Genomic DNA, 22,496 nt, shown 5'->3' on the forward strand with positions numbered 1-22,496 from the left:
CCTTCTCTTATTTATTGTAATCCAAGTTGACCTGCAATCCTTGGTTTTCATGCCTCAGTCTCCTCAGTGCTGAGATTCCAGGTTACATGCTGTTTTTCAGTCACAGAGTGATGACCTGGCTGGTGCTTCTGGCTTACTTCTGAGTTAACAGCCTTCCAGCATCTTCAACCACACAGGCTTCAGGTCTCCATAATAAAGAGGTACATCAAGGACTCTATCAGGCTAGGCCAGTGGTTCTCAACCTTCCTAACGCCATGACTCTTTAAAACAGTTCCTCATGTTGTGGTCGTTCCACAACCATAAAATTATTCTGTTGCTACCTCATCACTGTAATTTTGCTACTGTTTTGAATTGTGATGTAAATATCTGTGTTTACTGATGGTCGTAGGAGACCCCATGAAAGTGTCATCTTGACCCACAGGTTGAGAACCACTGAACTAGGCTGTGCTGCCTGACAACCCTCAGATCTCTGCAGCTTGAAACAGCCAAGATTCATTTCTCACTCTGGCTCTGTGTCCACAGTGATTTGTTTGCTGCACCATGGTGGTTTTTACTCCAGGATCTAAGCTAAAAGAGCAGCTTCTAACTAGAAAAAGTACTGGTCACAGTAGCAGAAGGAAAGTTCTTCAGTATGCAAGTGATACAGGTAACTTCTGATCATATTTCATAGGTCAAAGCAATGCATGGTCACTGTATTAGTTAGGGATTTCTAGAAGAATACAACTTATGGAATGAATTTATATATAATAAAAAGGGATTTGTTAGAGTGGCCTATAGGCTATGGTCCAGCTAATCCAACAATGTCTATTATTTGACAGGAAGGCCAGGATGTGAATTCTCAGCTGGCCATTTAGTATATGTTGGAATCCCCAAAAAGCAGATTCTAATACCAGCAAAGAAATGCCTCAGCAACAGGATAAATGAAATTGCCAGCATGGTGAGGGCAAGCAAACAAAAGCAAAAGCTTCCTTCTTACGTGTCCTGTTATGTGGGTTGCTATCAGAAGGCGTGGCAAAGATTTAGGATGAGTCTTGCTATCCCAGATTTAGGGTGGGTCTTTCCACCTAAAACAATCCAATCAAAGTGAATCCCATACAGGTTTGCCCAGCTGCTTGGGTTTCCTTGATTCCAGATGTAGCAAGCTGACAACCAAGATTATTAATCATTACAGTCACACAATCAGGTAGACAGGAAAAAAAAAAACAAACATGTCTAACTTTAGTAGTTAAATAAAAAGAGCATGACAATAGTATTCATTTTCAATCTTTTTTTTTTTAAGACCTTATGAACAGAGTCTGGAGAAATGGCACAGCAGTAACAGCACTTGCTATTCTTCTAGAGGACCTGGAATTCACATGGTGGCTTACAACTAGCTCCTTGTAACTCTGCTTCCAGGGGATCCAACACCCTTTTCTGACCTCCTTGAGCACCAGGGGTGCAGATGATGCTCATACAGAGATGCAGGCATACACTCATACACATAAAAAAATAAAAATAAAAACCTTATGACTAGAACTTTTGAAATATCTCACTGGGCTTTGGAACAATTTGTTCTTTGTTCCATCATGTAATTTTGACATTATTTCAGTTGGTGGATGGAGAGTTATGTCCCTGGGGAAGGTAGAGTCTTAACTCAATATTTAAGGCAAGGAAAAGGCAAATGTCAGAGGTGGGAAACTAACAAGAATTTATGTGTCATGGTTGGGGCAAGTTATTTAAATTTTTATTTACTTTTATATTTGTTTTAGTTCATGAGGAGAGCTCCTGACCATTTTTATGACCCCTTTGCTGTTTTGCTCTGTACTGTGCAGCTGTGTCCAGACAGGAGATGACTCTCTAGCCTGTGTTCAGATGCACAGAAAAGACCCATGTCCACTGACTTCTCATACCATTCAGGTACAGGAAGATGGGAGGGTGGAGGCCCTGATCAGGCAGTTTTGCTGTAGTAGCAACCAGAAACAAGTTGGTGACTGTGCTGGCTAGATTTATGTCTACTTGATACACAAACTAGAGTTATCTGAAAGGAGAGAAACTCAATTGAGAAAGTGCTTCCACAAGATCCGGCTGTAAGGCATTTTATTAATTAATTATTGGTGAGGGATGGCCTATCCCATTGTTGGTAGTTCCATCCCTGGCCTGGTGGTCCTGGGTTCTGTAAGAAAGCAGTCTGAGGCATCTGTGAGGAGTAAGCCAGTAAGGAGCACCCTCCGCAGCCTCTGCGTCAGCTCCTGCCTCCAGGTTAAAGTGCCTGTTCTGAATTTCTTCAATGATGAACAACATGAAAGCATGAGCCAAATAAGCTCTTTTCTCCCCAACTTGTCTTTCGGTCCTGGTGTTTCACTGCAGCAATAGAAACCCTAAGACAGGGAGGAAAGGGTTCATTTGGCTTACATTTTGACATCATAATCCATCACTTAAGGAAGTCAGAGCAGGACCTCAGGCAGGGCAGGAATCTGGAGGTAGAAGCTGATGGGAAAACCATGGTTCAAAAAGTGTGGAGAAGCAATTAAAGACACCTGATGTGTCTTAGATTCTGTGTGTGTGTGTGTGATTACTTTTGACCTTCACATGTGCATGCATGGGTGTACATACATTTACATAAAAACACATACACACAGAATCTAAGACTTTTCTAGAAGGCAGAGCAGTTATTGTGGTGGCTCTGAGATTTAATTTAACATTTCAGAGGAGCAAGGGTTATGTTCTTTCCAGTCCTCCTAGGTAACACACAACAAAAGGGAAACCAGGACATATGCTCGAGGAGACATGTAATGTTTTCTATGTTTAGAGTTTTCAGTGTGTCTTATCAACGCAATGATGAACATTCCTATTCTATTTTATTGAACACCCTGCTTTTGTTCGTACTTCCTCCTTTAAATTGGACTATACACTTCAACCAAAATGTACTTGGAATTTGATACAAATAAGAAAAAGAAAGAGGTGTGCATTTCACATCCCCATGACCACGTAAGACAGCAGCAGGAGGAGATTTACATTTAAGGCTGTGGTTGCTTTGGTCTGAGTGTCTTGTCCTTGCACTCTATGGATGCCACCTGCTCCGAGCACCACCTTGGAAGATCATCAGTGATTTAGGCTGATATACTTTGAGATATAGAGTTGTCGTCATCTTCTTAAAATTCAAACACTTTTTGAAGATGTATTTACTTTATGTGTATAAGCGTTTGCCTGGGTGAATGTCTGTGCTCTGTGCATGTGTAGGGCTCAAGGATGTGGAAGCTGCTATTGGATCCCCTGGAACTGGAGTCATAGGTGGTTTTGAACCACCATATGGGTGCTGGGGACTGAACCTAGGTCCTCTACAAGAGTAAAAGGAGCCACTTCTCCAGCCTCAAGATTTAGCGAAATCTTTTATATCTATTATAGCCTGATTTCGTAAAATATACAAGAAAATGCCCCTGTGGGAGAGGACCCAAGCCCTGTTAGAGAGCCTGGTGCAGTCCTCTGTGGGTCTCCGTGCCTCTCCTCCAGGGGCCTCTTCTTCCTAATTCTCTCTTAAGGAAACCAAGCAAAGCAGTTTCATGTCCGTAAATGTGAATATGATAGTTAGTCACAACAACCATAGTTACTGAAACTTAACTAGAACAAGACAGTGTCTGAGTTCAGGGTTGCTGTTTGTAGTGTTTATTAAGAAGACCGGACAAACTTCTTTTTGACTAATTTGTTATCTGAAAAGATGGGAGCTCTGGTCACATGTGTGATAGAAATAGAAAACGTTGAGTAAAACAGAAATAGGGCAGAAAACCTTGGTAAATAAAACGACCTTCACTGGATGGCCTCAGGGCTGACGTGTGTCATCTCTGGCCCAGAGCAGCTTCTGGGCCCTGCATTGGAAAGAGGCTAAGTTTGGTTTAGGAGAATTAGGGAAGCCATACCCTGAAGATGTCAGTCTTTAACTGTTCTCAAAGTTCATCTGTAGCACCCAGTGGCTTAAGAGCTTATTAACTAACACCAGAATTATGAATAATGCATGTGTAAATAATGATTAATCTTACTCAGTATTTTGTGTCATGGGTGTCTTATAATTTTCCCTAAATTCATTGACTTAGTTTGTAGAGCTTTAAGTAATTTTTCCTCCTTTTTTCCTTCTCTCACACTATACATCTCAACTGCAGCCTTTCATCCCTCCACTTCTCCTAGCTCCCCCCTCCATCCCCACTGTCCCCTAGACCCACTACTCCTCCATTTCCCTTCAGAAAAGGGCAGGCCTCCTAGGGATATCAATTAAACATGGAATAATAATATGCAATAGGACTAGGCACAAACCCCATATCAAAGGTGGACAAGGCAACCCAGTAAGAGGAAAGGGATCCCAAGAGCAGGCAAAAGAGTCAGAGACACCCCAACTTCCATTGTTAGGAGTCCCACAAAAACCCCAAGCTAAACAACCACAGCATGTATGCAGGCTCCTTGATTGGTGCTTTAGTCTCTGTGAGCTCCTGTGAGCCCCATTTAGTTGATTCTGTGGGCTGTGTTCTCCTGGTGACCTTGATCCCCATTGGATCCTAAAATCCTTCCTCCTCCTCTTCTGCGGGGTCCAAACTCTGGTGAATGTTTGGCTGTGGGTTTTTCCATCTGTTCTCATCAGCTTCTGGAAGAAGCCTCTCTGATGAGGATTGGGCTAGGCACTTGTCAATGATTATCGCAGAGTAGCATTAGGAATCATTTAGTTCACTTTTTTTTTCTCTCTAGTGTTTGGTTCTCGTTTAAGCCAATTAAAATTTGTTAAAAATTTAAAATGTTTTATTTATGTTTTTTATGCCTCTTTCTCCCTTCTCCACCCTAATCTCTTCCAACACCCCAATACCACCCCACTACCGTAGGGTAGGAGAGAAAGATTAGTGGGGAGAAGGGGAGGAGTTCTCTTTGGCTACTTACTGCTGGTTAGGGTCATCGGGTTGCTTAGGGCAAGTCCAATCTTCTTTTCAGGTTATCTCCAACTTCTCTTCAGAGTGCATCAACAGCAATCAGGAGCAATTAGGAACAGCAAGGGGAAGCACCAGCAACCTTCTTTCTTGGACTCTTGTTTCTCTCTCTGGTCCCTGGCATTTATTCCCTCCCAGAATCCTCAGAATTAAACTATCTGCAGCTGGCAAAGGGCCCCTCTCAGAGCCTGCACCAGGCAAATAGTTTGATTCTGCAGACAATCTGAATCAGTTCCTTATCCTACACCTGGGATCCAAACAAAACCATGTTTACATCCAGGACATCTTCTTTTTTCTGTTTAAAAAAAACAACAGGCTTTTCTTTTAATATGAATGTGACTTGCTGTTGCTTTCTTAGACGGAGATGATCAAGGAACCAAACCCTTTTTGGGTCAATAGTTTCTTTTATAACCTTGGCTGCTCTTGCATGGAATGGCTGGTACGCTTTGATATTGATCCTTGAGCTAGGACTCCAAAGTTCTTTCCTGATGGCATGCAGTTACCTCATATGTCCCTCTTGGACATGCATTTACTAGGCAAATGACCCCTTCTATCCCACGGCCAACAAACTCCAGGAAACGCCAACATTCTTGCGGAGAACCCAGTGCTGCCAGAAACGCTGCATCGCTTCTCTGGCACATTTCTCAGGTTTAAAGCACCGGCCATTTTGAGACCCGAGGCTGTTAGGGGCCTTGGTCACAAGTTCTTTTCGAGTGGCCGAATTTACCGCAACTGAAGCACAGAACATTTCGATCGCTAAGGCTTCTGGGAAAGCTAATGGTGTGAATCTCTTAACCGGAAGCTGCTCCTCTGGCAGCTCTCTCTGTTCCTCCTGGACCCTTTCCTCACGCAGGGGCTGTGGGAACTGGACACCAAAAGTATGCAGGGAGGGTAGGGCAGGGCAGTGCAGGGAGGTTAGGGCAGGGCAGGGCAGGACAGGGCGTGGCAGGCAGGGTGGCAATTTTGGGAATCTCTGGCTCTCAGTTCCCAGGTCTGAGCCCTCTTCTCCCTTTTCCAAGGGCGCCATTCATTTCCCAGGCGCTTTAATCTCTATCCACAAACTCTCTAGTTGCATCGCCAGCTCTGCAATCTTTTCAAAAGCGAGAGAACTGATTTTCTTGTTTCATCCGCTTTTTGTTTCTCATATGCCTCTATACTCACTCACAACTTTTCCAGTTGTTCAACCATTCTCCCAACCTTTTTAAAATGCAGGAAGACAAAGAAGTGAAACCGGAAAATCCCCGCCGGGAGTAAAGCAGGAGAGAAGCCAGCAGCAGCAGCTGCAATGAACCTTTTCCTCGACCCTGAAACAGTGTATTCGTGTCTCTGTTCCCTGCTTGTCACCTCTACAACATTGGAAACCCAGTTTCCCATTATTTCAAGTCCAATCTTTGTTTCGGGATATCTCCAACTTCTTATCAAATGGCACCAACAGCAATCAGGAGCAGCAGGGGTGGACACCAGCAGCTTTCTTTTTCCTCAGAGCTCCCCCAAAACACACACACACACACACACACACACACGCACGTCTTTCTGTCTCTGTCTCTGTCTCTCCAAGCTCCGGCCTTTATTTGCTCTCAGATTCTACCCTAGGTCTCTAGACCATTCAGCTGCTGGTTCCTGTCTATCCGGGCAGTGTCGGGAGTGAGCTCCCTCTCCTGGTGTGGGCCTCACTTTAGACCAGTCTTTGGCTGGCTACTCTGACAAGCTCTGAGCCTCCATTGCCCAGCACATCTTGCAGGCAGGACAGATTGTAGATGAAAGATGCTGTGGCTGGATCGCTGCTCCAGTCTCTCCGCTGGAAACCTTGCCTGGTTACAGAAGGTCAGTTTATGTTCTATAGCCTCCGTTACTAGGCGTCCTCTAGGCTCACCTGCATAGATTCCAGGAATTTTCCACATCACCCTGTAAAAGGCCCCCTATTCCAGTCATCTCTCCCCATACTCCCCCCTCATTCCACCCTCCCTGCTTTGTTCCTCCCCCACCTCCTGTTCCCATTCCTACCTGCCCCCAGTCCACCTGCAAAAGCTATTCTATTTCCCTTCCCAGGGAGATCCAGGCTTCCCTTCTAGAGCCTTCCTTGTTACTTAGACGCTCTAGGTCTGTGGATTATAGTATGATTATCCTTTACTTAACATTTAATATCCACTTATAAGTATATATCATGCTTGTCTTTTGGGGTCTAGGCTGGTTACCTCATTCAGGATGATTTTTTTTTCTAGTTCCATCAATTTGCCTAAGATTTCATGTTGTCTTTTTTTTTTTTTTAGCAGCTGATTTACATTGTATAAATGTACCACATTAAAAAAAATCCATTCTTCAGTTGAGGGACATCTCGGTTGTTACTTTTCTGGCTTTTATGAATAAAGTTGCTATGAACATAGTTGAACAAATATCTTTGTGGTAGGATAGAGTGTCTTTTAGGTATATGCCCAAGAGTGGTATAGCTGAGTCTTGAGGTAGATTGATTCCAATTTTTCTGAGGAACGGCCATACTGATTTCCACAGTGGCTGTACAAGTTTGCACTTCCACCAGTAATAGAGGAGTGTTCCCTTTGCTCCACATCCTCACCAGCATGAGCTGTCACTTGTGTTTTTTATCTCAGCTATTCTGACAGGTGTAAGATAGAATCTCAGAGTTGTTTTGATTTGCATTTCCCTGATGGCTTAGGTTACTGAACATATCTTTAAGTGTTTCTCAACCATTGAGATTCTTCTATTGAGGATTCTCTGTTTATATCTGTACCCCTTTTAAAATCAGATTATATGGTTTGTTGATGTCTAGTTTCTTGAGTTCTTTACATATTTTAGATATCAGCCCTCTGTTGGATGTGGGTATTGGGGATCAAACCTGGGTCCTCTGGAAGAGCCAGACAAGTGCTTGATGAGCCATTTCTCCTGTCCTGAATATAAATTTTATTGACAGTTTTCACTTCTTGTCACTTTGAAAGGTTTTCCATTTGTGTTTGGTCTTGGTGGTTCCTCGTGAGAAATCAGCTGTTCATTTTAGTGAAGGTCGCATGGGAGCCATAAGCATCCCCTGTCTTGCCACTTATAAGGTTCTTTGTCTTTCCATAGTTTGATGAGGTTGCATCTGGATATGAAGCTCTGAGTACATTCTGCTTGGAATTGATCGAGCTTCTTAGATTCATGTATTTAATAAAAATCGGAAACTGTTGTCCACTATTTCCTCAAATATTTGTTATTCCCTCCTCTCTTACTTTCCTCTCACAACTCCAGTTATGTGTAGGTTAGAATTGCTTTATTGTGTCTAATTTTTTTCTGTTTTAAAAAATGTTTTTTCTTCACAATTTATTCATTATATATCCTGATTGAAGCCTCCTCCCTCAACTCCCCCAGTTTCCCCCTCCCTGCATCTTCCCCACATCCCCTTCCCCTAGTCCACAGAAAGGGTGAGTTCTCCACTATTGCCATCTGCCCATAGCTTGTTACGTCTCATCAGGACTGCTTGGATCCTCTTCTTCCTTGGCCTAGCAAGGCTGCATCATCAGGGGCAAGTGACCAGAGAGCAGTCAACCAAGTTCATGATAGAGGCAGCCCCTGCTCCCCTCACTCAGAAATCCACATGGAGACTGAGCTGCCAATCAGCCACATCTGAGCAGGGGTTCTAGGTTCTAGGTCCTCTCCAAGGATGGTCCTCCATTGCCGCATCAGTCTCTGCAGGACCCCCTGGACTCAGATCTTTTAGTTTTGTTGGTCTTCTTGTGGGACTCCTGTCTCCTCCATATCCCTCTAATCCCACCCCTCTCTTCCTCCATAAGACTCCCTGTGCTCTGCCCAAAGTTTGGCCCTGAAAACAGTTAGAAAATTTTAAGACACCTGATTGGCCCCTTTTTCTTTTAGCAGTGGGCAAAGCATAGTCCATAGTCCAGAAATATCAATAGCTCCTGGAAAATAGTTAGAAATATAAATTCTCAGGCCCTACCCAGACATACTGAAGAAACTTTGCCTATGTGACAGCCTCATTTTTTTTAATAAACTCCTCAAGCAAATTTTAAACATATATTTTATTTGTGTGGGTGTATAGCCCTGGCTGTCCTAGACTCACTTTGCAGACAAGGCTGGCCTAAAACTCAGTGAGTTCACGAGTGTGGAAGTCAGAGTACAGTCTTGTGGAGTTAGTTTTCTCTTTCTGCCTTTATATGGGTTCCAGACATTAAACTCAGGTTGCCAGAATTCCCTGTCAAGCACTTTTACCTGAGAGGTAAGGCATCTTACCAGCTGTCCCTTCAAGGCAATTTGATGAATGCTAAAGTCTATGAGTCAGTGATTTTGAAGCTTTTGATTTTTTCTTACTTACCTTTCCTATGTATCTTTCAATTCACTGGTTCTAGTCAAGTCCATACTTTCATTATACTTGTACTAGGTGGTAAACTTTGAGAATACAATAAAATATTTTACTTCTTATTGTCATGGTAAGCTGTCTCATCATAAGAAAGTTTCCAGCCTTGCCTTCATTGAATAAAAAGTGTTATTAGAGAGATTAGTAAATATACAAATAAGTGATAAAAGGCTATATATAGAATATGCCCAAACATAGTTTTGAGTAGTCATTGTAAGGGCTTGGGGAGGACTGGACATATTAAGTCACCCTAAAACTGGAGCAGAATAGTTCCAGAGGATGAAAAAAAAAAAAAAAAAGCCCTGGGATCCATGATAACTTGAAGAAAGAATATGATGAAATAGCGAAATAGCAGGGTGTGTGTGTAAGTGTGGTTTTGAGCAACTTTTTCTGTGTGGTGAGAAGAATTTATTTTTATTCTGGCTCCTAAACCCAATGCCTTACGGCTGGGTCAAGCAGAGTTTTGTCCTTATTAGAGCATGGAAGTGTTATAGAAGTGATTGCAGAGTGAGATGCATGCCACTTATTTAGCTAAGCAGAAGACTTTATGAACAGATTCATAAATTGTACAAACAATGTAAACACAGGCAAAATTCCACACAGCTGCGCTATAAGCTTCTATCTACTTACAGTCCAACTTGTGAGCTAGCTTGGTGTGAAGACAAAAGAAGGTCCCATACACAAGGTTTTCAGTGTGGAAACTGACTACGGGCATGTCCTCAGTAACATACAGATATTTGTTGTGGGCTGCTAAGCCATTACTGCACAGGGTATAGTTACAGCTTATCTAAACTGAAAACACATCTGCACCCCAGCAAATGATCTTCAGTTTATTACTGTGTAACAAATCACCCCAAGCCTGTAGCTTAAACAGTGGCAGTAATCCATTTGTGGCATTGCATTTGGGGCAGGGCTCGGTGGAGCAGCTCACCTGTGCCCCAGATGGTACTGGGGAGGGTGACTCCACAGACCAGTCAGAGGGTAGGTGACAAGTGACATCATCTGCAGGCTTCCTCGATACCCTGATACCCCGTCTGGCACTCGATTCTTCCGGCTGCTGGAGCAGCTAGCACTCTTTTCTCTGTGTGGATTGTGCTGCATTTCAGTACTGAAGCCTGTCCCCCCACCCCTCCCTTTTTTTTCCAGAAGGATCAAAAGTCTAAAAGAAGAGATAGATGAATGGAGTTTTTATTTTGATTCTGCCATTTACTATGTTGCTTGCAACCCCTCCTCCCCCCATTCCTTTCTGAATCTCAGTTCTCAAATTTTATAAGTCAGGACTTATTCTCAATTGCCCAGAAGAAGATGAGGAGGCAAGAATTAGAGTGGATGTAATTTATTTGAGAGTTATTTCCAGCGCACATCAGAAGGATGCTGGAGTGAGATACGGGGAAAGAAGCCAGGAATTGGTGGTTCACCAAGAAGATAACCACGGTTAGTAACTGGAGCTTAAACGACACCAGAGTCGCCTCCAGGAAGCGTAAAGGGAGCCCGGGTATTTCCATGGCAGCTGTAGTCAGTCATTCCTTGAAGACTTGGGGAATTAATGCCCCAGTACTATCGGCCTGCAAATTCCAGGAGGGCTTGAAAAATCTAGAGGCAGAGACGAGGCGCCGATGGAACAAAACTGAGCAGGTTCGCAATAAACAATGAGATCCGAACGGATGTGAACATTCTTTATTGAGTAATAATTTTTCTCAAGCTCATTGCGTAATTAAGTGAGATAACATTAAAAACAAGAAAGAAAGAAAATGAAAACACCCATCCCTGGTCTGAGAGTACTGCTGGCGCTTTAGTGTTCTTCACAACAGCCTCGTGAAGGAGACCCGAAGGGTCCTGGAGCTTTTCCAACCCTGCGGGTCAGACCACTCTGACAGAACGGCAGTTCGGTAAGTGGGTTAGCGCCCTGAGTGAGTCTCAGGGCTGACGCACAGGCTCCGAGCCTCTGCCCTCGTGGCCACCCTGCAGGTGCTCCTCCGGAGGTTTTCACCCTCGCCGGCTTAGGATGGCCACGCTTATCTCTCCCCAGCCCCCACTCCATCCTTCCCCGTGCTTTCCGGGACCCAAGGTCTGCTGTTACAGCACGAGGGGCTGCAAAGCCAACCCTAAGCTTCTGGGCTCCTAAGTTGGTAGCCACTAGGTAGGTTTTGAATAGAGGGGTGAGACAATGCAACATTTAGGAAGGTTTTAGGGTGTAGGCTTGGATGCCGGGAAAGATGGAGAAGCGAGGCACCCGCACCCACCCCGTGTATGCATGCGCGCGTTTGTCTTGAAGTTACCGCAACTGTCCATTTTGAGCCGGGCAAGGTGACAGCTCTGTCTTGACTCCAAACTCAGAGAATACAAACGAAGCGGCAGACGAGGAGGGGACAAAGCGACTCCCCATCATTGCAAAATCGGCAGCGGCCTCTGGTCAAAAAGGCCCGGGTCCTCGCTGGGGCAGCCCCCGACAGCTCGGCGGTTTCCCGCGAGTGGAAGAGCGGACGCTGCACCGCAGAGGACCACGGCTCCGACCCCGCGAACCACAGCTAAGCGCGCCAACCCCTTCCTCTCCCGGCTCAGGAAAACGCGGGAGAGGCTGGCCAGCATCCTCGCTCCGGGGCTGCCGCGGGTGCGAAGCTAAATACCAGGCAGCTGCGGGCACCCAGGCGGAGCCACCGCTCCCGTCCGCGCACAGGTTGGGGAAGCCGCGCACAGACAGACCCACCGCCGTCCGGGCGCCGAGGTTTCCCTCCGCGCTACGCGTGCCCTCCCGCCGCGCGCTGTTGCTGGGGCTCGGGCGCCGCCCTCTTTTACTCCCGGCCAATGGCGACGCGGCCGGAGCACCGCCCAGCTACAGCGAGGACCAATGGAGACGCAGGAAGGGCACCGCCCTGCTCTCCCGTGGGCCAATGGCAGCGTGCCCCGGCGCCCGGGCCGCCCCAGCCCAGCGAGGAGGCGGGCGGTAGGCCGCGGGCTCCGCCCCGCTCCCCTCTGACCCGGTGTCTAGTCTCTCTGTCTTCCTGTTCCAAACCACGTGGACGCGTCGGGGCCCCGCTGTGGTCCCGGTGGCGCTCCCCGCTCCCGGGCCTCCGCCGACGGCGCGCACATGGCGACCCAGACGCACTCCCTCAGCTACGCGGGGTGCAACTTCTTGCGCCAGCGGCTGGTCCTGTCCACCCTGAGCGGGCGCCCGGTCAAGATCCGCAGGATTCGGGCCAGGGACGACAACCCGGGCCTCCGAGGTGACTTGGGAGGGGGCGCGAGGAGAGGGGACCCGGGGTCGCGGCCCCGGGTGGCCACGGGAGCGCGTGGGAGGGAGCGTGGTCGGGCGGCGCGGGAGGCTGCTCTGTCCCTGAGCTGCGCCACGCGTGGATGATGCCCTGCGGCTCCTGGGCGCGGGTAGTAAACAGCTACACGTTTTCCCGGCTAGCTTGTTGCTGCGAATCGTAGGCATCGCCCGCTCGCTTCCCTCCCCCGAGTGTCCCGCTTTCGCCATAAACCTCTCAAAGGAGAAAAACAGTTTATTGGACCAACACGTAGTAGTGAGTGGACGGACAGACGTGGGAGAGAAAAGTACCGTTGGTTGGTTCCCCGATCTCAACCAAAGCAGGTCTCTGAAACCGCTGCCTCGCTTGGATTCCAGTCATTGTCGTCATTATTTATAGCCACCCCCCCCCCATCTCTTCAGGAGTGGAATATGATGTTTTGTTGTTAAATGATGTGTTTGTTTTTGTTAGTCACCGATGTGCGCAGTAGAGAAGCTTTGAGATCGGTTTTTATTTTGTTTTTGAAACGGGGGGGGGGGGGGGGTCTCATGCTTCCCAGGCTGGCCTCAAACTAGCTATGTAGCTGAGGATGACCTTCAACTCCTCTACCTCCACTTTCCAGGTGTTGGGCTTACGGGCTTGCTACACAACGCTCAGCTAATTTTTACATCGTAGACCTAGTTGTCTTGACTTCAGGAAGAGGGAGGTCAAACTATAAACTGTAGGCTTCAAAGCTCTTATTGATTCACTGTCCCACAAGGGTCGATGAACCCAAACTCGTCGTTTGAACCCACATCTCATTAAATGGCTTTGGTTTTCAGCTGCTCCCCTGGAATTTAGGTGCGTGTTCAAAAGTGTCTCTCTGGTCTCTCCAAATTAAGGCAGTTGGGTTTATTAAAACCGAGAGGAGAAAACCTGTCTGTAGCCCGAACGTGGAGAGGGGCTGTGGTTGGGTCCGGAGACTTTCTGTTTCAGGCTGATTATCTTTGTAGAGCCTCTTGTACTAGATCGATAGACTGTTCCATCATCGGTCTGAATATGTTGTTTTTGTTTTTGTTTTTTTTTTTTGATCGTTTTGTTTCTGCCACTCTTGAAGTTTTGTTCATGGTGATGGAAATAGAAGGTTAGAAAAGAAGAAACTAGAAGGCTTGGTAAGGTGATGGTTAAGGTGCCACCTTCAATACTGCAGAGATGTACCTGTAATCCCAGTACTCAGGAGGCTGAGGCAGGAGGATCACAAGTTCAAGGCCAGCTTGGGCTACATAGTGAATTTTTGTCTTAAAACAAAAAATTGGGAGGCAGAGGCAAGTGGGTCTCTGTGAGTTCGAGGTCTACACAGTGAGTTCCAGGCTAGCCAGAGCTACAGAGTCAGACCCTGTTTCACAGAAACAAAAATTGAAAGCAGTCAAAAAACCTCAAAATTAAGGAGAGACCACTGAGTAGTTTGTGCTCTTTCCCTCAGATCTCTTCCCCCTCTACCCCACCAGCTCCCCAGTTTAAAATCTGGTCTTTAGGAAGTTATTGCTTGGTCTGCTTTGTTGTGTGTTTCAACCCCAGATTGGCTTGGAGACCGTGCTTCTACTATGACCACTAAGCACAAAGATTTTGCTTGTTTATTATTATTATTTTTTGGTCAGAAGTGCTTTAGCCTGGAGACCGAGGCATTGTTTCACAAATGTATGACCATAAGATAGAATTCAGAGTTGACTCTTGATAGGTGCCTTCCAGTATAGTATTTCACTTTTCTAAAAACTTGGGTGGAACTCTCGGGTGACCTCCTGTTTCTTTAAAAAACAGAACTCTACCCTCGACATTTTTCGGAAAGATAAGGGGATTCTGGTACCCGGGGAGGCAGCGCTAGCTGGTATTTTACGGGGTGTCTTAATGAGGATTCTATTGCTATGATGAAACTATGAGCAAAAGCCAACTGGGGAGGAAAGGGTTTATTTCAGCTTACAGTTGTAGTCCTTCAGGAAGTGAAGTCAGAGCAGGAGCTTGAACCAGAGACCAAGAAAGAATGCTGCCTACCGGCTTGTTCCTCCTGACTGGCTCAGTTTGCTTTCTTATACACAGCAGGACCACCTGATGGTGTCCGGGGGAGCCACCGTCCACAGTGGGCTGGACCCTTCCACAGTTATCATCAATCAAATAAATGCCCTACAGACTTGCTGATAGGCTAGTCCGAGGGTTGTTCTTTCTGATTGAGATCCCCTCTCCTCAGATGACTCTGGTTTGTGTCAAGTTGATAGCAGAACGTAACCAACACACCTCCTCAATGTAGTAGTGTAACAGAGACCACCTACCGCTTGAGATCTTGTGCTGGCTTTTAAGTTTACTTAACGTTTACTGTTTGGTTACTTATAGAGGGATCCAGATACACATCTCAACTTTAATTTGGAGACTTAATATGCCTGTGAATACATACATAGTTAGGTATTCATAATATATGCATATATAAGTACATGTATGTGGCCTTGGCCATGTGATTCAGGTTCATGGTTAAATCCATCTTTCATGGTAGCTTCATCCATCTCTGTCTGCCTCTTCCTAACTCAGGTTATGGAACTTGGAAAAAACCTCAGAGAATACCCAGTGCAGTTTCCAGCTGGAATGTAAGAACCAGCTACATCCCCCAAAGGTGCTTGCTTAAACATCCCAAAGGGGGTGCACATTGGAGGAGGCCTGCCTCGGGACCATTCAGAAGTTTATGGAGCTTCGTTATGTGCAAGGCTTTGTGGAGGGAAGTGTAGATAGAATTTGGTTGTCCTCACCGTCGGGGAACTTGTCCTCTAGGCAGAAAGAACTTGAGTGGAATAGCATGATGAAGTAGCAAGAGTCAAGTGTGGGAAGAGCCAAGTATGGGAGAGGGACCCAGTGGAGCCCAGAGCAGAAAGTAGCCTGGCAGTTGTAAGGAAGATGTTCTGGGTGTCCTTCTGTCGTGACAGTGGAATTGGTGGCTGTGAGGATCATCATAGGGGACAGAAGCAGGTCTTTCAAGTCCCCTCCCCAAACATCTTGTGATTGTCGGTGTATAAACCCAGGTGCCACAGTGCTCCCTCGACATGCATGCTGTCAGATGTACACACCCACCCTTACAAGTGTAAAAGAAATGTCAAAACAAAACCCATTTCTGAGACAGGTTTTTCTGTTCGTACAGTGGGGTCTAGGAGTACTGCCTGCTTCGTGGCATTGCTATGGAGACTAATACTTAGATGTAACCAGCAGTGCCCAGGGAGCTGGAGAAACAGACATTAGACAGCCTGTTCATTATGGTTGTACTGAGCACTCAGTAAAGTTGTGCTGTCTGCTATCCCAGGTCTTTCCCTGCTGCCATTAGAAACTTTCTAAATATTTAGAGAGATTTATGCTTTGAAGTTTCCCTTTTAAGTGACCAGTTCTGCATATTAGCATATTGGTAGCTTTATCCTGGGATGTTGACAGTATTTAGAGACATTTTTGGATGTCACTGGGGAAACTGTCAAGTAGGGAGAACCCAAGAAATAGACAGGATGGACCTCACCATCAAGAATTATTCTGTATATAAATAATAATTCTATTAAAATGTCAGTATTGGTGCTTAGAAACTGTTCTAGTAGACTTTAAAACTTTTCCTTTTTATTATAACTTTATTGATTCTTTGGGAATTTCACATTATGCACCCCAATCTCCTCATTTTCCAGTCTTCCATATCCACCCTCTACCGTTATTAACCCCCGCCCCCCCCATCAAATCTTGCCAACCGGTCTGGGTAATGATCTCCTCTTGTCAATCACAGCCTTCTTTCACTTCCATCACAGCTGTCCTGTTTGCAGTTCTGGTGTGCATGTACCACTCTGCCTCTCTGTTTTTCTTGCTTCTACATCACATGGTTGTTCCTTCATCATAGTACATTGGAAGCTGCAGTGTGTCACACAGTATATCCTTTTGTCCAAACAGCTTTACTTGCAAATACTCATTGCAGTGAGTCATGGGTCTGGTTGAAGGCCTCTGGCCTCTGCCACACCTTCCATACTGGATCCTCACTGGGACTCCTGTTTTTGCCCTGTGTCATGGAGATCCTGTAGCTTTGGTTCAACAGGACCACCCCTTCATGCCATTTAGCAGCTCATAGATGGGTTAGAATGTTGGGGTGGGCCATGTCAAAGTCCTGGATCTGGGCCTTGGGTGGTAGCTGAGTTGGTCAGCTCACCAGCTCTCCCACACCCATGCCGTCAGGGGCCTGTTCTCCTGGCTGTCCAGGTTAGGAGCAGCAGGTGTTACTAGAACTGCCCAAGGAGCTAGACGCGGTAGTTAAGTTACACTACTGTAGAGAAGGCCGAGTTTGAAGCCAGTCTGGGCTGCAAAGGAGGACCCTTGGTTTCAGAAGTGGATGAGACTCAGGTCATGCCCAAGCCCTGGGACTTTAAGCGAAGAAATTAATATGTTTTAAAAAAAACAAACCAGAACTGCCCTCTTTCTGTGCAGAGAGGTTTTGAGAAGAAATTGAACTTCAAAGACAGATGATCCTGGAATGCTTCCAGTTAACTATAGAGACACCTGGTATGGGGCACACATACTTGCTACAACCCCAGCATCCACAAGTGGAAACAGGAAGTTAGTTCAGAGACCAGCCTGGGTTACTTAGTGAATTCTGTCAGCTATGTGAAGTAGTCTTAACTTGTCTCAAAACACTATAAACAAAACAAAAGCAACAAAAATATAATCACATGCAACTTATATTTCACTCTTGAACACAGCCAGTTATACTGCCTCATTATGTTCTTGATGTCAGAGGAGGAGATACTTCTGTTGTTTCTGCCATCTTACTGAAAGTAAAATGGCCTAGATAGAAAATTGAGTTGATAGGTGTAAATGTCTATTTCACGAGGGCTGTAGGGTTCAGCCAGCTCCAGCCTGAGGGGCTTGTTTTCCTGTTACAGAGTTGGGTGTTCTCTGATGGGATGATAAAGCACCTGTCCCAGGGTAGCACATCCCCCATCTGTGGGGGTTGTCTCTGTAGCCCTGGCTATTCTGGAGCCCACTCTGTAGATCTGGCTGGCCTCAAACTCAGAGATCAGGAGATCCGCCGGCCTCTGCCTCCAGCACAGGGATTAAAGGTGTGTTCCACCAAGCCTGGTTTGCCCTGGCTACCTTTACCTCTGGATTTGACAAGTCCACTTGGTCTGATGATTTTTCTGTAATGTGAGGGCTAAATGGAGAAGAATTCCACACCAAAGATAATTGTTTGACTCACCTAAATGAGGTACTTGGTTTGGCTAAAACCATTAAATTTAGGAGCCTGATGGTAAGATTATTTTTACTTGGTTGGATATATGTTCAGCTTCAGAGTCTTCTAGTGCAAAATTAGAAGAGTTACTTGGGAATGCTCTACATTGCTTGAGTAGATAAGGTTCTGAAATGGGAAGGTTAAACAGTTTTAAGCAAAGGAACCCTGTATGTGCTAAGAAATGCTACCTGAGGTTCCTTGAAAAGGAAACAGCTTTTGGTTAGCTGATGCACTGAGGGGATAAATCTGGCTGCTCATAAATTAGATCCTCTAAAAGGAAGATGTTCCTCTAATTGTTTTCCCACTCTAATCTGGTAATTGGAATGTTAGTGGGCACCTGATTGGAGGGAGCCAGATCACTGATAATGACTTGCATAGGTTGCATAGTGACCTGTTAGTTAGGAGCACCCTTGGGCTTCTACTGGTTGTTAGTATGTGCTCCCTGGTGATGATTTTTGGCTGCCCAAACCAAGCCATACTTTTAAAGAAGCTGTCAAGAATCTGGATTCTTTCTTGCTTTCTCTGTGGTGCTGATTTTAACTTTACTATGGTGTGAGGACATCACTATGATTTAACTCTTAAATTTGTTTGAATTTTTAATTCTATCTGTGGTCACTTAGAAGAACTATATTCTTTTCTACTGTTGTTGGTGGAGACTTTCTGTGTCAGTTGGGGCGCTTGAGCAGGAATGCTTAGCTGTGATGTCCTTGGCCTCCTTCTTAAACTTTGATCTTATTCAGAATCCTGAAGACTTGGGTTTGCTTGAATCCCTCTACCCCCCTTCCCCATGTGGCCACTTGAATAACTCTCCTTTTTCTGCTTTCCACTCTTAATTTGGCTATTTTAATGGCTTATTGAGGATGGGTTGCTTCAGTTGGGTGGTTGTGGCCCATACCTTTAATCCCAGCACTTCCAGTTCAAGGCCAGCCTGGTCTACAGAGGGAGTTCCAGGATAGCCAGGATTACAGAAAGAAACCATGTCTCGAAACAAAAGTCTGAGGGTGGGTTGCTGGACTTGACTTGGGGCATAAATGTGCCTTCGCTCCCGAGGTCAGTACCAAAGATCCCAGTACTTAGGACCTTGAGCGCGGACCCTCCCCTCCGCAATGCTGTTACCTTCATCACACCACAGAAGCACTGCCCTGTGAGAAAGGCTCAGGCAGTGTGAGGGGCCACAGTGAGACATTGGGAGAGGCGGAGCACTTCCCTGTAACTGTCATGTTTTCTTGAAATCCTTCTCTTTTAAGAGGAGTTATTGTTAGTCTCTTAATTTTCAAAGTAAACATAGATACATTCTTAAATAAAGGGGAAAATCTATTGTATTTGGATCTCAGTACCACCTAGGTGTTTTAGCATGAATTTCCCCATGACTCAGGAAGATTCTTCCATTCTTGCACTAAAGCTTCTACTTTAAAAACAAACTCTTTGTTAGATTTAGTAAGTGCACCATACCTTTCTCTAAAACAACGTATAGATCTGAATCTTATCATACGTCTTTTCACTAGTAGTGTGATCCCCCTATTTATGTGTTTAGTGCTGTAGTTAGTAGTGGCATAGATAGATACTCTTGGGCTTGTTTACAGGTTTTTTCTTTGTTTTGTTTTTGTTTTAGTTAGAAAAGAGAGACACTTCTACCCGAACTGACTAAGGTATTAGGGGGTAAAATTAATAAATACATGATGTGTGTGTGTGTCTGTTTTCTTATGTGTTGTTTGGGGTTTTGATCTGTTTTCACTAAATTAGATTAGCTTGTACATTAGCTTTTTCTTTTCTTTTTTTTAAGTAAGGGTTCATTATTGCTTTGTAGAAGCCTTCTTTTTTAATTCTCTAGAAGGTAGCAACATTTTCATTTGTCTTTGATTGTTGGAAATGTTTCCAAGGACTTCACCACTGCTCTTTAGCATTGATACATTTTCTTACTCTCTTTGATTTGGGCCTTTTGTTTTATGTTTTGGGTGCCGGCTTAAATGTAGTAATAGAGACTGGTTTGTTAGAAAGCTTTTAACCCTAGAGGGGTGTGGAGCTAGCGTAGCTGGTGCAGTGATTGCAAGCTTGAGAACATGAGTTTGCATCAGTGTTGTTGGCTTTATTTCCTTCACAGTTAGGAAACAAAAATACACAGAAAATTTGCATGTGTGAGACAAAAGTTGTAGTTTTATATTTATGTTATAAAAGTAATACGTTTGGGGGAAACTTCTTATGGTTCAAAATTTAAAAGAATTGGTGTAGATTGCATATCTTAAATCCTAGACCATAGGACATTTCCCATTTTCCAGGAAGCAGTCTTCCAGACTTTTCCATAGTGCTATATTTTCTTTACCATTTCTAAGCTCTCAGTTCATCCTGTTTCTTGTCTTTCCTTCCTCTAATTACTAAGATTTTAGAGTGGTAACTTTTGCTTTAGTGGACTCTCCATATACTTTCATGATTTGTGTTTCTGTTTAAGATATTTTATTACATTCTGTATTCTTTGTCCACAGTCTAGGAAAAAATGTCATGTTTCTTTAAAAATTATGCAGGTCAAGAAAATATAGTGTTATATAATCTCATAAAGAAAACATTTTTTTTTCTTAGCGATAGGATATCAACTGACAACTGGGAATGTTCATAATTTCTGTCTTTGGGACTTAATGGGGAAAATGATGACTCTAGCTTTAATAACTGTTTATTGTCTTACTTTCCAGTTTTTTTAAGAACTTGAAACCACATTGAGTATGTTCCTTTTAACCCTTCTCTTAATATAGTATGAGCATTTTTTTGTGCAATTGAATAATTCCTTTAAACTTTTTTTTTCTTCCATTTTTTGAGGCATGCTGGTTTGAAACTCATTTCTTCATGCCTCAGTTTCTTGAGTTTTGAGATTAAAGTCACATCCTGCAGATCAGGCTTTAGGGCGTTCTTAATGACTGAATAGTATTATAAAATTTGATGAAATCATTGTTTAACTTTTAAATTGTATGAAAAAGTAATTGTTATGTGAAATTTTATGCACTTAGAAGTACATGCACATGGCTTGTTAAAGGACAGCAGATTCCATTTGGAGTCAAAAGTTAAAGAGAAGAAAGGAATTTAGTTTGTTTTCTAGTCTCAACTCTGTGAAATAGCCAGTGTTGCTAATTTGTGTCTTTTCAGGCTCTGTTCTTTTTTTTTTCTTTGTCACACACACGCGCACATGCACACGCACACAACACACTTTAAACATAGTCATCTGCATCTTAATACTTCTGCAGTTTTTCTTTTTGTACCTTAGAGGTGACTCCTACTAGTTGAAGACACTGTTGTGAGCCAGTCAGCCTGCCGTTTGTAGACATTTGAGTTAGAATACCTTTAAATTGCATCTGTTAAGTATGATTCCTTGAAATTTGCTCCTGTTAGGTGGATCCAGCCTGGTCTACATAGCAAGTTCCAGCTAGGGATTGATATGCAGAGAGAGAGAGAGAGAGAGAGAGAGAGAGAGAGAAAGAGGGAGAGAGACCTTGTCTGAAGAGAAACAAAAAGGGACCAACCAGGAATTAGCACCTCCTATTTTTTATTTATTTTACTTTTTGAGACAAGGATTGTCCATGCAGCCCAGATGGGCTTTGAAGTCCCAGTCCTCCTGCTGCAGTGGGAATGCATGTGACGCTTGTTTTTAAAGCATAAATCTGGGCTTTCAAGATGACTCAGTGGGCAAAGGTACTTGCGATGCAAGCTTGTCTCCAAGTTCTATCCCTGGAATACTCATAAATGTAGATGGAGAGATCTGACTCAACAGAGTTGTCCTCTGATCTCTATCTACCCCCACCCCACCTCTGTCTCTCTCTCTCTCTCTCTCTCTCTCTCTCTCTTCCTTGACACACACACACACACTTTAAATTTTGAAAATACTAAGAACTACTTTAAGACCTGAAACAGTGCTTAAGAGATTATACCGTGAACCTGTGTGACCCCCAGGGTAGGAGGTAGTGTCTGTGCACTTCTAACCATTCACGGCTCTGCTGTGTGCCTGGTGGCAGCTACAGCTCGCCCTCAGTTACACTGTGTATTCCCAAACAGTGTAGTAGCACTGTGCTTGGCTTTGAAATGTTACCCCTAAGTTTTTGAGTCCTGAAAATTTAGACACCAAGAAGTAATCCTGAAGGGAAGTCCAGGTGTGGGAAGCAAATGGGCAGGAGTCTTGTGCATCTTATGTGTAAGGCTAGGGAATTGACTCTATTGTTAGGCACATTGAGATGATCTTTTGTACCAGGTGATGGAGCTGTGCCTTCACTGCTTCGAGGACTGTGGAGGTAGCTCAGAGAGTGGCTTTGTGAGCACGCTTGCATGACCCAGGGTGATCCTGCCTAGAGGTCTTTTGAGGTGCCATTCTCTTCCTACTCATGTTCCTGCCAAGCCATCACTTCTGACTAGGGTCATGGTTAAGAGCCCCGAGGATTGCAAAACAAAGTGATTTTAAAGTCCTCCCATCCTCCCTCTCTCTCTCTCTCCCTCTCTCTCTCCTTCTCTTCCTCTTTCTCTCCTTCTTCCTTCTCTTCCTTCCTTTTCTTAATCTATCCGATCTATGGGGCTTTAATTTTAGGCTTTATTCGTAAATGCCTCTTCACTCCTTTAAGTAACGAGAAAGCCTGAGCAAATCAAAAGCTTGCTTCTTCTCAGAGTGCTTTGATTTTACTGTAAACCTAACTAGAAAGTGGCAT

The 22,496-nt window shown here is 44.6% G+C and overlaps 1 protein-coding gene across 1 annotated transcript in view; it reads left to right on the forward strand.

Annotated features, from left to right (window-relative positions):
* Positions 1-12,269: 12,269 nt before the first annotated feature.
* Positions 12,270-22,496, forward strand: part of Rcl1 (RNA terminal phosphate cyclase like 1) — a 40,939-nt gene continuing 30,712 nt past the window's right edge. The window contains exon 1 of the mRNA XM_021634241.2: positions 12,270-12,530. Within this exon, the coding sequence (XP_021489916.1) occupies positions 12,395-12,530 (136 nt within the window). The 5' untranslated portion in view covers positions 12,270-12,394. The remainder of the gene's footprint in view (positions 12,531-22,496) is intronic.

Source organism: Meriones unguiculatus, chromosome 1, assembly GCF_030254825.1.
Source record: "Meriones unguiculatus strain TT.TT164.6M chromosome 1, Bangor_MerUng_6.1, whole genome shotgun sequence".
Lineage (NCBI taxonomy): Eukaryota > Metazoa > Chordata > Mammalia > Rodentia > Muridae > Meriones > Meriones unguiculatus.